The 14,670-nt window shown below is 39.6% G+C and overlaps 1 protein-coding gene across 1 annotated transcript in view; it reads left to right on the top strand.

Annotated features, from left to right (window-relative positions):
- The window catches only part of PCNX2 (pecanex 2), a 200,369-nt gene that overhangs the window by 149,184 nt on the left and 36,515 nt on the right, over positions 1-14,670 (top strand). Inside the window, exon 25 of the mRNA XM_067536007.1 lies at positions 2,635-2,850. Within this exon, the coding sequence (XP_067392108.1) occupies positions 2,635-2,850 (216 nt within the window). The remainder of the gene's footprint in view (positions 1-2,634; positions 2,851-14,670) is intronic.

Here is a 14,670-nt window from a genome sequence, read left to right on the forward strand (position 1 = left end):
TAATAGCAATTAAAAACTGTGCAAAGATCCTGATTAAGTCATGTGATTTGGTATGTTATTTAGAGTTGATTAGGAGCTGCTGAGTTGTAAATCACCTGGTTAATCATAGAATTTCTGTTTGTGTATAGTAAACAGCAAGCACACTAAATCAATTCTAAAATCAGACCAGTGTTTGGTCAAAAAGTGTTCTGGGAGAGATAGTGTAAAATGACCCCCTACAATTAAGCAAAACATATGTTCTTCTCTAATTCTATTTAAAAACTGATTTATCAGAGCAAGTAGAAATTTTGCAGGAGGAGAGGGGAAGATAGGAGCAGGAAAAAAAATGACACAGAGACATGGGCTGCTACCTTGCATAACAGTTCATAAGGCCAGCCCTGATAAATGTTAATATAAATAGGCTTGTCAGAATTCACATTTTATTTATTCATTTTTATAATGTTGATGGATAATATATATATTTATTTTTAAGCATTGTTTCTATTTGTGTCAATTTAAATTTTCACAATTGTATGTAATTAGTGAGGGGGGGATGAGACAGTAGGGCAGGGTTAGACAATAACCATTTAATGACAGTAAATGTTGAGATTCAGACAAATAAAGCTTTATAACCATTAAAACACAAATTGTCTATATCATATGTCAAAATATACAGGATAAATATCCTTAAATCAAACTCTAATAAGTTCTGAAGCAGCATTTTTCTTACTTTGCCTATCTGTAAATTTTGATTATCATTACTGGAAATCATTATTGTTGACTTGTGCATGTACTGTGAAAATGACAGTTACTGATGAAAATCTGATCCTTCCAAGCCCAAATATAGAGTAAAATCCTGCTTGCTGTTGAGCAGTTCCTGCGAGGTAGGAAGTACCTTCATCTCCCATTGAAGTCAATGGGAATGGAGGGCATGCAGCAACTCAGAGAACTCGCTCAGCATCTTGCAGGATCAAGTCCTTAAAGAAGAATCTGAAGTAAACATTTCAGGTGAAATCCTGGTCCCATTGAAGTCAATGGCAACATTTCCACTCAGTGAGACCAGGATTTCACGTATGGACTTCCCCCTATAAATATACAGTAACTGTGTTTTTGTCCTATCATCAAAAAAGCAGTTTTACCCCTGGTGTCAAATATCACTCCGTTTTGTAACTTCCAAAGGATGTTAAGAACAGCTTTGAAGATACATTTTAATTTTTTCCCCTTGTACAGTCAACTCTATTACCACAGCATTTTCAATATATTTTTTAAAGTAGAAATTAGAGTGAACAAATGTATCTTTAGATAGTGAGGGAAATATTAGTGTTCTGAAACTGTGGGACATCTTAATGATCCACATTCACTGTTTATCATGACAAGGCATGGAATAAAGATATTTCCCAAGTCTACCCTACCATCTGGTATCAAGCCTTTAGCACTATGATATACAGTAACAAATGATTTAATTGAGTTTTAAATGCATAGCTCAGGCAAAACATGCATTTGCTCTAATATGGCTTAAAGCTTCATTTTCTGACCCATTTAGATCCTCATCAAAATATTTCAAGGGGAATATAACTGAGTGTTTTCCATATACAGATATACTCTGAGTGCGTGCATGTGTGTGCATGCATGCACGTTTGTATGTGCATGTGTGAGAGAGACAGAGATCCAAAGATCTTGGATAGCCTTTAATCATATCGGAGGGTGAGCCACTGATGTGAAGTAGAAAATGAATGCATTGGCCAAACCAAACCCATACTTATTATGTAAGAGAATTCAAGCAAACTGACACTTTATTAGACTGTGTGACACTCTCTTGGCATGTCTGAAGGTTTCATTTCATTTCACTAATCATAATTAAATGCTGATTTTAATCACATCTTAAATGCCCCTAGCATGCATTCACCATGAATTTTTGATACTGTGATTTGGTGCTACTTCACCCAACCTGCTGAAGACTAGTTGGTCTGAGAACTGCAGATCAAGACAGCTGATTTGGTTCAACCTTGAGCTTTTTTTCTCTGTGTTAAATTTGTTAGATAAAATGGTTGTCGCATAAGTTTGATAATAGCAACAAATTCTTAATTACCCATCATATGTTATAGTGATGGAGATTTTCAAAGCTAATTTAGCCACACCACTCCAGTTGAAATTAATGGAAGTTGGGTGGCTAAATCCCCTAGTTGACAGTGATAAACTCAACAAGTATTCTCAGATAAAAGACTGCATGTTTAGGTAATAATGGCTTCAAGATGGGTATATTTCCCTACAGTTAATGATAACACAGAGAAGCGAACCTATCTTCATATAGTAGAGGGCCTTCAGCCCAGCTAGTCAGGATGTTCCAGAAAATGCCTGCTGTTAGAAAGCATGGAATATATGAAGTGGTTCAAAGTTGAACTGCCTGTTGCCACTGATATGTTATTCTATTTTACAGTATTTTTCTTAACAGCTAAAGACTAGGGGCCTGATTCTGTGAGATGCTAAGAACCAAATAGGAATAGAAGGTGCAGTATGTCTCCATGGAGACACTCTCATCACCTCACAGGAACCAGCTCTAGTACAGTAAGCAATAAGAAAACAGGACTTAATTCCCAAAGGCATGGTTGCTAATACATTACACCTTTCTAAAATCTTTATTGCTCTGATTTTTAGGAAATGATGACAATAATCTCAACTCCATTTTTTATGAGCACCTGACAAGATCTTTGCAGAAGTCTCTTTGTGGAGATTTGATTCTTGGCCGCTGGGGAAACTACAGCTCAGGAGACTGTTTTATTCTGGCATCTGATTATTTAAATGCCTTTGTTCACTTGATCGAAATTGGAAATGGTCTCGTCACTTTCCAGCTCAGAGGGCTAGAATTTCGAGGTAAGGATTGACATACTTGAAGGAGTAAAAGACAAACACAAACAAATAAATTATCAGGGTTCCTTCACATATTGAAACTCCCCAGCTAATTTGCAGTGTAGGATACTGCTGAAAGAATTTATTTATCTAGGTATTTATAGGACAGTACTGCCAAACCCAAGCATTCAAAAATCAGAAGTCAGGCCCCTCAAAATCATGAGATTTTTAAAGCATAGTAAACACTGATGATTTTTTAATTGCCTTCAAGTTTCTGAGCCTATAGGCAGGGCGATATTTACACCTTACGCACATCTAGGCACAGCATCTTCAGCATCCCCCTGCCTACAGCTGGCCTTCGTGTTTTCCACCAGGGGGAAGGCAGGAGAGAGGGGCTAGGGCAACCGGCTCAGCCAGCTCTGAGCTGGGGGAATATGCTCACCCTTGGGCTCTGGCTTCTGGCCTGGCCAGGGGGTGGGATCTCAGGAGGAAGAGGAGGAGCAGGGCAGTGGGGCCTTGGGAGAGAGGAGGAGGAACAGGGGGCGGGGCCAGAGTTTCGGCCCTCATCCGGGCCCCCCAAATTTCCCAGGGCCCCTAAGCATGGGCCCTTTTGGCCCATATGGTAATCTGCCACTGTTTAGGTGCTTCTAGAATGCCAGCACTCCTAGGCACGTCCCTACAGTGCCTAACTGGAAATCCGGCCCTGCCTGTAGGGTGCACTTGGATCACGATTCCAAGATTTTTTCCACAACCAGGAGAACTGGAAATTTTATTTAAAATGAAAGCTGAGATTCTCATGACATCACTTGACTCTATGAGCTGAGACTTGAAAAAAAACCACCAAATATAGCAAGACTTGCAATCAAATCCTGAGAGTTGGCAACATTGTCATCTCCATCACTGTAGAACATAAGCACCTCCCAAGTATTTACAGTTTTTAAGTGTAGATGTTAAGCTGTGTTTGATTAGCATGAAGGAGTAACTTATGTCCTGAAGTGGTGCTGAAGCCTGTCAGAGGGAGAGGTGGCCTTGTCTTCCTTCCTGCTGGGAGGGAGGAGAGTGGGAGAGTGAGGAGCTGAGCCTTGGATCAAGGCTTCATAGCTCCCAGGCCTAGGAAGTGCAGCTGCTGAGCGGGATCCTGGAAGCAGAGGAGGGAGGGTACCACTTTGCTTCTTGATGGGAAAAGGGAGGAGACTGTTTCTCTCTGGGTGCTTCTCATTGTTGTTATAGTCACTCCTGGCCAGGGTCTGTTGCTGATAGGAGGAGAGGAAAAGAAGTGAAACCACAGAGCTTGCCAAACAGCTTTTATGTTCTCTTCATGCTGCAGATACTGGCTGGCTCTGTTTCCTTGGTGTAGGAGTGACCTTACCTGTGCCAATTGCTGCTAAGAGGAAAGGAGAGGTCTCATTATTTATGCAGCACCCAAAATGTGCTAAGACGTGTACAGGTGTAGAAAAAGCAGCTCCCCACCCCAAAAAGCTAATTATCTAAACACACAAACATACAAAGTAATGGGTGCAGAAGGCAAGTAGTAGGCAAGGTGGTGGAGTAGGAGGAAGAAATATGCAGAACAGGTTATGGGGTTCTTGGGTACGCATAATATTAGTTCATTAGTAATTACGTTTTTTGAGGGCGGTTGTGTGTTGTACAGGGCCTTATCAGATGTGAGAGAAAAAATGACCTTATGGGCAAGGTGGTACTAGACTGGGAAGCAACAAATGTGGGTTCAGTTCCTGGCTCTCTCACAGACTTCCTTTGTGATTTGGGCAAGTCATGTAAACTCGCTATGCTTCAGCTCTTCATCTGTACAATGGGATGATAATAGGTTGGTACCGCTCAGGAGTGCTATGGAGAAAAAATCATTAATGTTTGTGAGTGTTCACAACTCACAACTCATAACTGTGGTTATGGGGGCCATATAGGTACCTAGGTAGACAGATTGTAAGAAGACATGACCTGAGGGAGAAGTAAAGGAGAGAAAGTGATCACTTATCTGCTCTGTATATTCATATAATTATCAAGGATAATACATAGCCCGCCCCATGGCGCTCTTCATCTTCAAAGACATCTTTACTGACATTAACTTATCTTCATGCCCCAGTAGTAATATCCTTATTTTAGAGATAGGGAAACCAAGGCAGAGAGATTAAGTGCCTTATTAAAAGCCACAGAGGATATTCATGGCACACTTGGGATTCATTCAGGATTTGCTGACTCTTACCTAGATCAGCAAACCCCTTTTCTCATTCTTTATTCATAAACAATAATCCACGACAGGACATCCATTAACTTACTGGTGTAACAATGAGACCACTTTTGTTAGTGGGGAGCCTGGCCCAAGGAGTGTTACAGCAGCACTGATTTCCAACACTGATAAATCTGTATGTTAAATTGCTAACTTTTGTGAAGCCAATCAGTTTTCTAGACACCTTCTTATTCAGAATGTTTCTTAAGTAGCTTGGAGTTAAAATGTGTTCTGTTCTCTGAACACTGGCATAATGCTAGGCATAGTCTAAAATAAGATATTCAGTATTGACTGTTTGCTAATCTGAAAATAAAAGTAACTTCCAGTAAGAATTATACCATGTTAAAACAATTAACTTTATTATAAAAAGCTTGGATTATTTTTGTTTCCGTTGTGTGGGGGAGGATTTGAACAGACATGGACAGAAGCATGATATTTACTTTAAAACTGTCAATCTTCCCTTTGGGTGAAAATATCTCATTGTGGATTTTAAATGCCTAAAAATAAAATTCCCACTTTTTAAAAATAACCCCATACACTCCTGTGCATCTGCCATCTTGCCATTCACTATCACTGGGTCTGTTTCCATCTTTTCTTTCCCCAGACAGCTCAGTAAATAACAAATAACAAGCGACTAATGTAACAAGGCGTCCCCAACCCTGTCCTTGGAGAAAGAAAAGATCTGATGGATCTCAGATAAGCGTAATTAGCTGGAAGTAGAACTGTGTGAAACTCAGTGGTTTCACATCAAAGAGTTCATGAAAACACTGTCTTTGGTTTTGATCCAAGTTGGTTTATTCCCTCAAGTAACATTTGGAATTTGAATCTGGAATAAAAGATCACTTGAAACTGCTGTATTTCACCTGGTGAATTTCATCTCAAAACTGTGTGAAATAACACATTTTACATAATTACAGGGGAAGCTGGTAGTGACCTCTATATTTAGGTTGTCTAAAACTTTCCCTTATAAAAGATAATTGTGATCTCTTCCTGAGAAACGCTCACACCTCCATGGTTTGCAGCAGGCCTTTGCAATTCAGCGGGGACAAAGCCCTGGGGCCTTTCAGTTATCCCATGAGATTTCATTCAAGTTTCTCTGAGTTGTAAACTTTGAAAAATCACAATTCCCCTTCTTTCACTAGTGCTCTTCAGGAAAATTTTGGCGGACTGCTAAAATAATAACTGAACATGAACATTGAAAAGAGCTGTTCCCCTGGCACCACCAAAACAGCAGCAGATGCTGCACTCGGAAAGCCTATGGGATGCCAAAGAAACTGTAGCAATAGCAGTGAGGGAAAGGAAGGAAAGAGATCCTTCCCATTCTGACTACACCTCCCTCCTCCCGACTCAGTACATTGGCTAATTCCCCTATTTCTGGGGATACCATAAAGGGAAGGAGATCCCCCCAAACTCCATCAGGGAAGCAGAGAGAGAATCTAGACAGCTTTCCTCTAACTACCCTTTGAACCCAGTGAGTGACCCCAGCAGCCTATCCCTCCTTTTTGGAGGCATGACATGGGGTTGAAACCCCACACATACATCTCCCAGGGCAAGGAGCCAAGCCACTACAAACACAACACCAACAGCCATCTCCTGCTGCCAGCTGATGTAGTTAGTTTTGTTCAGGGTTCAAACCCTGCTGACAATGCATGGTGAGTTGTGGTGTTACAGTTTTACATAACACATTTTTTTCATCTTTTTCCTTAAAATAAATCTAGGAAAGTACAAAAACAAAATTTAAAAGGACATTATTTAGTTTGCAAAGTCAAACAATCGGAAGCTAAGAAATGCCAGATTTACGGTTGTGTGTACAACCTTAATTGTGCCCCTTTGTGTGTATGTAATATGAGCGCATTTTTAATTCCATGATCATGTAATATTTTTTCCACAGGATACTTAGCTCATTCAGTGCACAAGGAAGCAAAAATAAGGCTGCATAGGCAACCACAGATCTCACATTTCCTGACAAAATCTAAAACAAGATGTGTGTTGAATGGTTCCAGATTTTGTTGTGAACATTTCTCACTGCTGCACCTGGAAAATTATGCTGATAGTGTATATGGAAAAGTGAGTGCTCTGGAGGAAAAATTTGTAGGTTTCTGAACCAAAGTAGGCTTTGTAAAAGGTTTACTGAAAGGATGCAGTTAGGTAGATGGGAGGCTGTAACATGAATTGCATTCCAGCTGTGACAGGATGCTGGCATTATAAGAGATCCTGGTCCAAATTCACCTCTCATTTATGATAACACAACCCCATTGAAGTTAAAGGGATTGCATCATTGTATCTGATAGAAAAATTTGGCCCAGCATTTAACTGAAAAAGTCTTTCAAATCATGGCACGGATATAGGCTGAACAAATTGAAAGAAGTGGGTCAATTAGTAACTATACCTTGGACTACTTCTTCATACTAAGAGCAGTGTGCCAGAAAAAAAACCTTATGCCAGTCATGGGGTGATGTTTTTCATTTGATTTGAAGCCAAGAACAGGAAAGAAATCTGGGATAGAGGAAGGAGCAAAAGCATTGTCATTATTTCCAGCCAAACTGGATTGGGAGGATCTTTCTATTGAGGCTATGCATCAAGAAAATGTCTTTTGGAGAATGTCCAGTAAAACAAAGCATGTGGGGAAATCACTTATAGACAATGGTGCTGATATGTGGTGGTGGTATTTTCTATCTCACTCTCTTTGTCTTTCAATAATATCATTAGCTACTAAATTTCTCTTATGATTTTTGTTACTGAGGATGTGAATGTAATATTCATGATTCACTTGGAACTTTGTAATATGAATTGGAAAAGTGGGCACAGAGCAGGCACAGATGTAATTGCACATCTGTGGAAGGCAGCTGTTATAGTGGCAATGGGATCACCCATGGGGTTTCTGTGTATTTTCTAGTTTATTCCCCAGCCCAAAAAAAATGGTGCATGAACATGTCCAGTTTAAATTATATGCTCCAGGCACAGTAATGACGTTAAAGTAATAAGACTAGATATTTTTTATTTCTACTGTATATTTGTACTTTATGTAGTTTTATTGCAATAGTGAGAACGTTACCATTGTAGGGAATATTTATATGAATTTTGTGTCCGAAGGCTCTGTACTATTTGCAAGAATCATTCTTTATTTAAAGAATGGCTGTAACTCTTTTTTATTTTTAATATACAATAGTTTCATGCTATAAGGAAGCAAGAGTCCCTTCTTTATGGATTTTGTGCAATTGCACTTGTGATCCTATGTTTCATTCTCTTCACCAAATTACCAGAAGGATATTGATAAACTGAAGGGAGTTCAGAGGAGAGTAACAAAATAAATAATATTCCAGTATCTGGAGCAATTAGGGTGACCAGATGTCCTGATTTTATAGGAATAGTCCTGATATTCGGGCCTTTGTCTTATATAGGTGCCTATTGCCCTGCCATCCTCTGTCCTAATTTTTCACACTTACTATCTGGTCACTGTAGGAGCAATTCACCTTTGAGGAAAGACTAAAAGAATCAGATATGTATCATTTAGCTAAGAGAGAACAAAATGTGGGATACTTAACAGTTAGGCCCTCATATTCAATCCTAAATAATTTCTCTCCATCCTTGGGGTTCACACTTTCTAATATTAGTAGTCAGGTATGTCCTCTGCACCCAAGAGTTTCATCTTGGGCTCCCTCAGCAACAGTGTCTCTGGATCAAAAAATTGTATGTATTTTGTACAAAGAGAAGGGGCCCCTGAGGCAGTCAGGTCCTCGTCCACAGAGGGTTTTGTAAATTAGGTCTCAGCCCTCAGAAGTGCTCAGACACCATGGTAGGTAATGAATGGAATAGAACTAGATCCAATATGGAATGGGGAGCCAGGGTGGGATGAAGCACCGTTGTGATATGTGTTGGACCATCTTAAGCTTTTGTATGATGTTTACTTTTAGCCTTGAGCAGAGACCATTTCAATAATCTAGCAGCGGTGCGACAAAAGCATGGATCACCGGCAAGATGGATATCAAATTCATCTTGCCTATTAATTGTAGGGGGAAAAATACGTTTCTGCCTACTCTTGATATTTGACCCCCTTACTGCACCACTTGGGACATGTAAAACTAGATTAGATAAAATATTAGAAAATGTTTTTCCAGGGAGCAATCCTGAATTGGGAGGGAGATGGGAGAATTGGGCTGGGTAGTCTAATAACAGGTGTTTTCCACCTCTAACATCTATAATTCTGTGAAGGGCATAGCATTCTTCCTCATGGAATTGCTCTGCAGATTCCCTCTTTAGAAGGTTACTTGTCTTGCCACAGAACTATTTGAAGTAGTAAAACTATCAGGAGATTGCATGTGTATTAAATAGGTAGCTACTCATTTCAATAGTTGTAATATAGTTAGTTCTTTACAACGCTGAAATTTTCCATTGGATCAACTTGAGTGTATCAAAGCCTATAATGAGCAGACTGGAGTCCCAGTATGAGAAGAACTAAACACTGCATTCTACACAGTTGCCAGTTTTCAGGATGTGTCCATTCTTGAAACTTGTTAGGCTGATGCTTAGGAGTTCAGTATGCACTTTTACAAAGCATTACTGTTTTCCCTCAGTTCTAGAGCCAAATCAGATGCTTATTTCAGGAAGGTGTAGTATTTCAATCACTCTTTCAGTCACATTGGTGCACTTCAGTCCTCCACCAGGGGAATGCTACAGTTTGTTAATTTCCCATATTGAATGGACAAGGAAGATGCTTGCCGGGGGGGAGAGGCATTTTATATCCACAGCTGGGAATGCTCACAGCTATGTCTGCACCCCTGATCATCTTACTGCTCTGAATAATTGTGTGGCTTCTGAGTCATGAACATGACTTTCAGCAGTGTGGATCTGCAGAGGCAATATATTTGGAGAACTCCAGTTAGTGGTTATGGTGGACGTGGAGCTGCTATGTAATAATCTAAGGATACTGACCTGTAATAATTTTATAAATACTGCATGTGATCTGATCTGTGAGGTAGAATTACTGTATAGCTATATTGGGTTATTAGACTTTCCTGTATGAATGTATTGGCCCTGCTTAATAGGGGCTATTGGAAAAACAATTGAAGGTAATACAATATTTCTAGATACGCAACCACCCAGCAAACCCTTGATGTGGAGGACAATTACAGACCAGGGCTGAACTATTAGCAGTGAAGATGACTTCCAGGCTCCAGTCCAAGTTACTCAGCTGTTTTGCTGAGGCTGGGAGCCTAGAGATCAAAGGGGACACTAAATGGTCTCTGCAGTAAGAGAAGGGGGAGTTAAGTCAGCTGTTCCTGAGGGAGAACAGACTGATAAGGAAGACAGAGACAGGTCCTGTGAGAGTGTTAGAAAGCAGTTTCCTCTTAATGCTTTGGTACTAAATCTTGTTGTTGTTATTTACATTACTGTACTACTTAGGAGCCCCAGTAAATAATATTTTGCTCTAAGGAGGCTGCCTGGTTACTGGATACCACTGCCATTGCTTCTGGAGGGAACAGAACAGCAGGATCTGAGCCTGTCAGACATGCTGAGGTAATCAGGGTTATTACCAGGGAACTGCAGCCCAGAGCCCAGATTGAGAGCGGGAGAATCGAGTAATTCCACCCCATGAGAGGTAATGGCTTCAGGCCTGAGACCTAAGAGGGGTGTGCACTGAACAAGACAAGAAGGGGGTCGGAAGTGCAATTTGCTCAGTAACTCTGACAATGGTAAACAACCTTCCTTTCTTTGGCCTCCCTTTGTACCTCTATTTCCTCATCCGTAAAATAGCGTTGTCCCTTTGCTGAGCGGTAGCAGAGTTTTGGGGCCTTGCAGACAACTTTCTCATGGGGAGCAGCAGAAAGCAGTGATGTGAAGTTAGTTATTTTCTTAGTGTAACTTGTTTGTTTACAAAATATACACTAGACTGAGGTGGTAACAAATGGCACATAGTCAACTCCCTTGCTTCCTGCAGAAATCTCATGTAAGGCACCTTTGCCCTGTCCCTAGAAGCAGATGTGTTAGGCTTCCCTTTCTTCCCAGCACCTCACTCCGATCTCACTGCTTCGTAAACCATCTCAGCTCTTTCCCAGCCCGAGTTTTACACATGAGAAACCCCTTGTCCGAGGCTGCTCATCAAGACTACATGGTCTACATGTATTTCGTGCAGCTGCTCTGCAACACAAAGGAACCTCAGAGCTTCAGTTGCCACACACTGGGGAGTGCTCTAGTCCATACAATATCCGTAATGGCTATCTGACTCTGGTTACTGCATGGCATTTTTCTGTGCAGAGTTTCACACCCAGTGCATGTACATTAGTGACCCCCTCATTTTCTCCTATCAATAGGTTTAATAATATTAATCTCCCTCACTTGGTGAGACAGGATGGCAATTTCCTGCCATATCGTTGGAAGACCTTATTGAATTAAGTTTAAGTATCTTTGGGATCCATTGTAGTAAATGAATGGTTTATGTATTATTGTGGGCTGAGATTGTATGTAACCTCTCAAGGGGGCAGATGTGACACGTGAGATCTGGGGGTTCAAAGGATTACATTGAACAATGTGCCAGACAAGAATGGACTTTTGGAACAAAAACTGTTAAGTGGTTTTCCTAGGGAATATCTAGGAGGGAGGTGAAGGCAAATTCCCCACCTCCAGTTATGCAAACAGCCCAGTCTTCTGAAATCTGACAAAGGGGCAATTGTCTGCAGATCACCTGTTACATAAGGCCAAGATCAAAGGCCCCAAGCTGCATAAAGGAAACACTGACTCTTCATGATTGTTCTGGTTCTGAATCTCAGACAGTTATGAACTTTTAGCTAGGTGGAAAACCCAGATGTGGGTTTTGAAGGACTCACACCTACCAGAGCCCCAAGCTAGAGCTGGGTGATTTCTGGTAGCTTTTTAGAATGCATGTAGGTTCTTCTATTGTTGTTAATGTTTTCTCTCTAATGCTGTCACCTTAAGAATAAATATGCTTGCTTATAAAGAGCTGTGTGGTAGCTTATAACTTGACAATTATGCTGTTCATAACTTCTGGAGAGAAAGCAAAGAATAGATGCTAGCCTTTTAGGTGGTCTAGCTTGCTGGGGATACCACCATATAGGCAGGGATCTGTAGGCTGGAAAAAAACCCTGTCAGAAGGGAGAGAGAAACAGGAGCCAGGAGCCTAGGGTGGCACCCTTGATGGACCAAGGAAGGAGAATACAAGTGCAGTTGCCCTGATCTGTGGCACTGGGATGTTAGATTTAAATGTTTAGTTTGGAAATGAAAAGTCCTGTAGAAGTACTCGTATATTATAGTGTTAGCGTATTTAATGTATTTTCTTGCAAAACTGAAAAATGATTTCCCTTCTACTCAACATGTTTGCAAATTGAAAATCAAAAGCATGTTTTCATTTCATCCATTATTTTTGCAACAGTGATATGTTTTTTGCTGGATAGATGGTCATCGAATGGGGTCATCTTGTATATCCTGTTGAGTCAGGGTAGAATCCTGAGTTTCAATTTCCTGACTTTCATTTAGGTCAGGTAATTCTGACAGAGTGCAAGTGAGTTTTTAAATCTTGATGTGTTAGGAAAAGAGAGAGGTCCAATTCTTTCACTGGTTTTCTCCTGGGCTCAAATAGATTGACCTTGCTTCATTGAGTTGGCTCACACTTTTACATTAATAGGAGATTTTTGGCAATCATCCAGTGTGGATATCTTGCAAATGAATCTGTCTCATCTATACTAGCAAGTGTCACAGCAAATGATTAATGTAGCATGAGAAGTAGTAGAACTTATTTCCTTTAGAAAATGTAAAGAAACGTAAAAGATTTTTTCCCTTGGATTTTAAAATCACTAATTACCAGTACAAATATTCTCTTGTACTTTAATGTTTAATAGTGCTAAACCTAATTATATTGCATAAATTAGGTGCACTTTCTGCACCACTCTTCAGTTTTATGAATAATTCTTGGCTCAGGTTTTTGAATGCTTGGGGTTGACAATACTGACTGATTCTGCTAGGTCAGGACCCGTCTTTGGAGGAAGGACAAGATTTGCTCCTCAGTAAGTAAATCTTGTTACCCATACTTAAAACACCCTGGCCTGTCATCTGAAAGCCAGTGCCCCCTTCAAGATGATAAATCTGAAATCTGCTGAAAAAAAGTGTAAATACTGTGATTTGTCATTTAGAAATTGGCACTAATTTCAAATGGGACTTCCTATTAAAAAATACTTGGTATTTGTTCGTCAGACTAAATTTGCAAAGTAACCAACTGGACTGCTTGGTTTCTTCCCTGACTCTTCATAAGAAAATGTTTCACATTTAGAATGTCTTTACCTTTCAAAATCCAAATGCTAACAAAAGAGCATAACACTATCAGTTGGGGTGGCCAGGGTTCAGCACACAGTTTTCTGCAACGCAGCCTGTGTCTGCCTGCATCTGTAGAGGGATGCTGCATGCTGGAGTCTGTAGTTTTTTCACAAGTTAAGCTTCACAGGTAGTTAAAGGGTGGTGTCCACAATCTACCTATTTAATGCATATTAGCACCAGTCTTTGGGCTCCCGGCAAGTTGTCAGTATGGCCCTTAGCTTCACAAAGTTTGGGTACTCCCTTTTTGGTTATAATTCCTGCCTTTTGAAGCACCTTCTGTTCCATGACAGCACAGTCATTATGTTGTATATTGATTTAATGAATGGTAAAGATTGCCATGTATGTGCTGTCTTGCATACAAGTATGAAAACAAAACCAAGACTCTCCTTGATACAGATTAACTCAGCCAAATGTAGGGCTGTTTATTTTGCTTTCATTTTACATGAACAAGAGCCTAATATCAGTTTTATATAATATTGTTTACATTAGTGGCTAGGATGGAGATTTATTTTGTTAATTCCAGTTTAATATTTTGCGATCTAACTCTTCAAAAAGCTAAAAGCAGCAACGAAAATGTAAAATATCTGCTCTTTTTTCTTTTCTTTGGCATCCAAAATATATAAGCCACGTGCAAAGGAATATTTCTTCGCCCAGTTCAATTTGAGTACGATGCTTTTTTATTTTATTTAAGAGAAAGTTCCATTAACCGAGAGCAGTTACTGCCTTTTTTATTGTTGAATGGTAAGCCTTTAGTCAGTATAGAAATCTGTGACACGTAAAGTAGAAACAGCTCTTTTTGTATCTGTCCAACTGTAAATGTCACATTGATAGGTCATGATTTATACTTTATTAGTAGTCTGGAAAAGAAAGATGTTTATTTTAGGGCTATCTGAGAGGGTGTATTAATCTGTCTTATTGTATGTATCTGTAGTACTTAAATTGTCCAAACAGTAATGCTTATTTGTGTATAAACTACTCTAGAATACCTCCAGGTTGCATATAGTGGTAACTTTCATTTAAAGAAAACTAATTGGAGAACTTTAAAAAATAATCAATTTTTTAATTTTCAGTGCTGCAAAAAAAGACAGACAAATATTTGCTAATCTTGTTATTTCTTTTTAAAAAATCATTCAATCTCCTTCCCCTAATCACCACCTTACTTTCTAAATACTTTCACTAATTGGATTATTAGATCTTTGAATCTATATGGAGGAGAACGTAAATAATTTTATATATCAATATATTTTGAAATATTTTGCTATTAGCTTCATTGG

Source organism: Emydura macquarii, unplaced genomic scaffold (genome assembly GCF_026122565.2).
Source record: "Emydura macquarii macquarii isolate MOO-44397 ecotype Brisbane River unplaced genomic scaffold, CSIRO-AGI_Emac_v2 contig_3517, whole genome shotgun sequence".
NCBI classification, from domain to species: domain Eukaryota; kingdom Metazoa; phylum Chordata; order Testudines; family Chelidae; genus Emydura; species Emydura macquarii.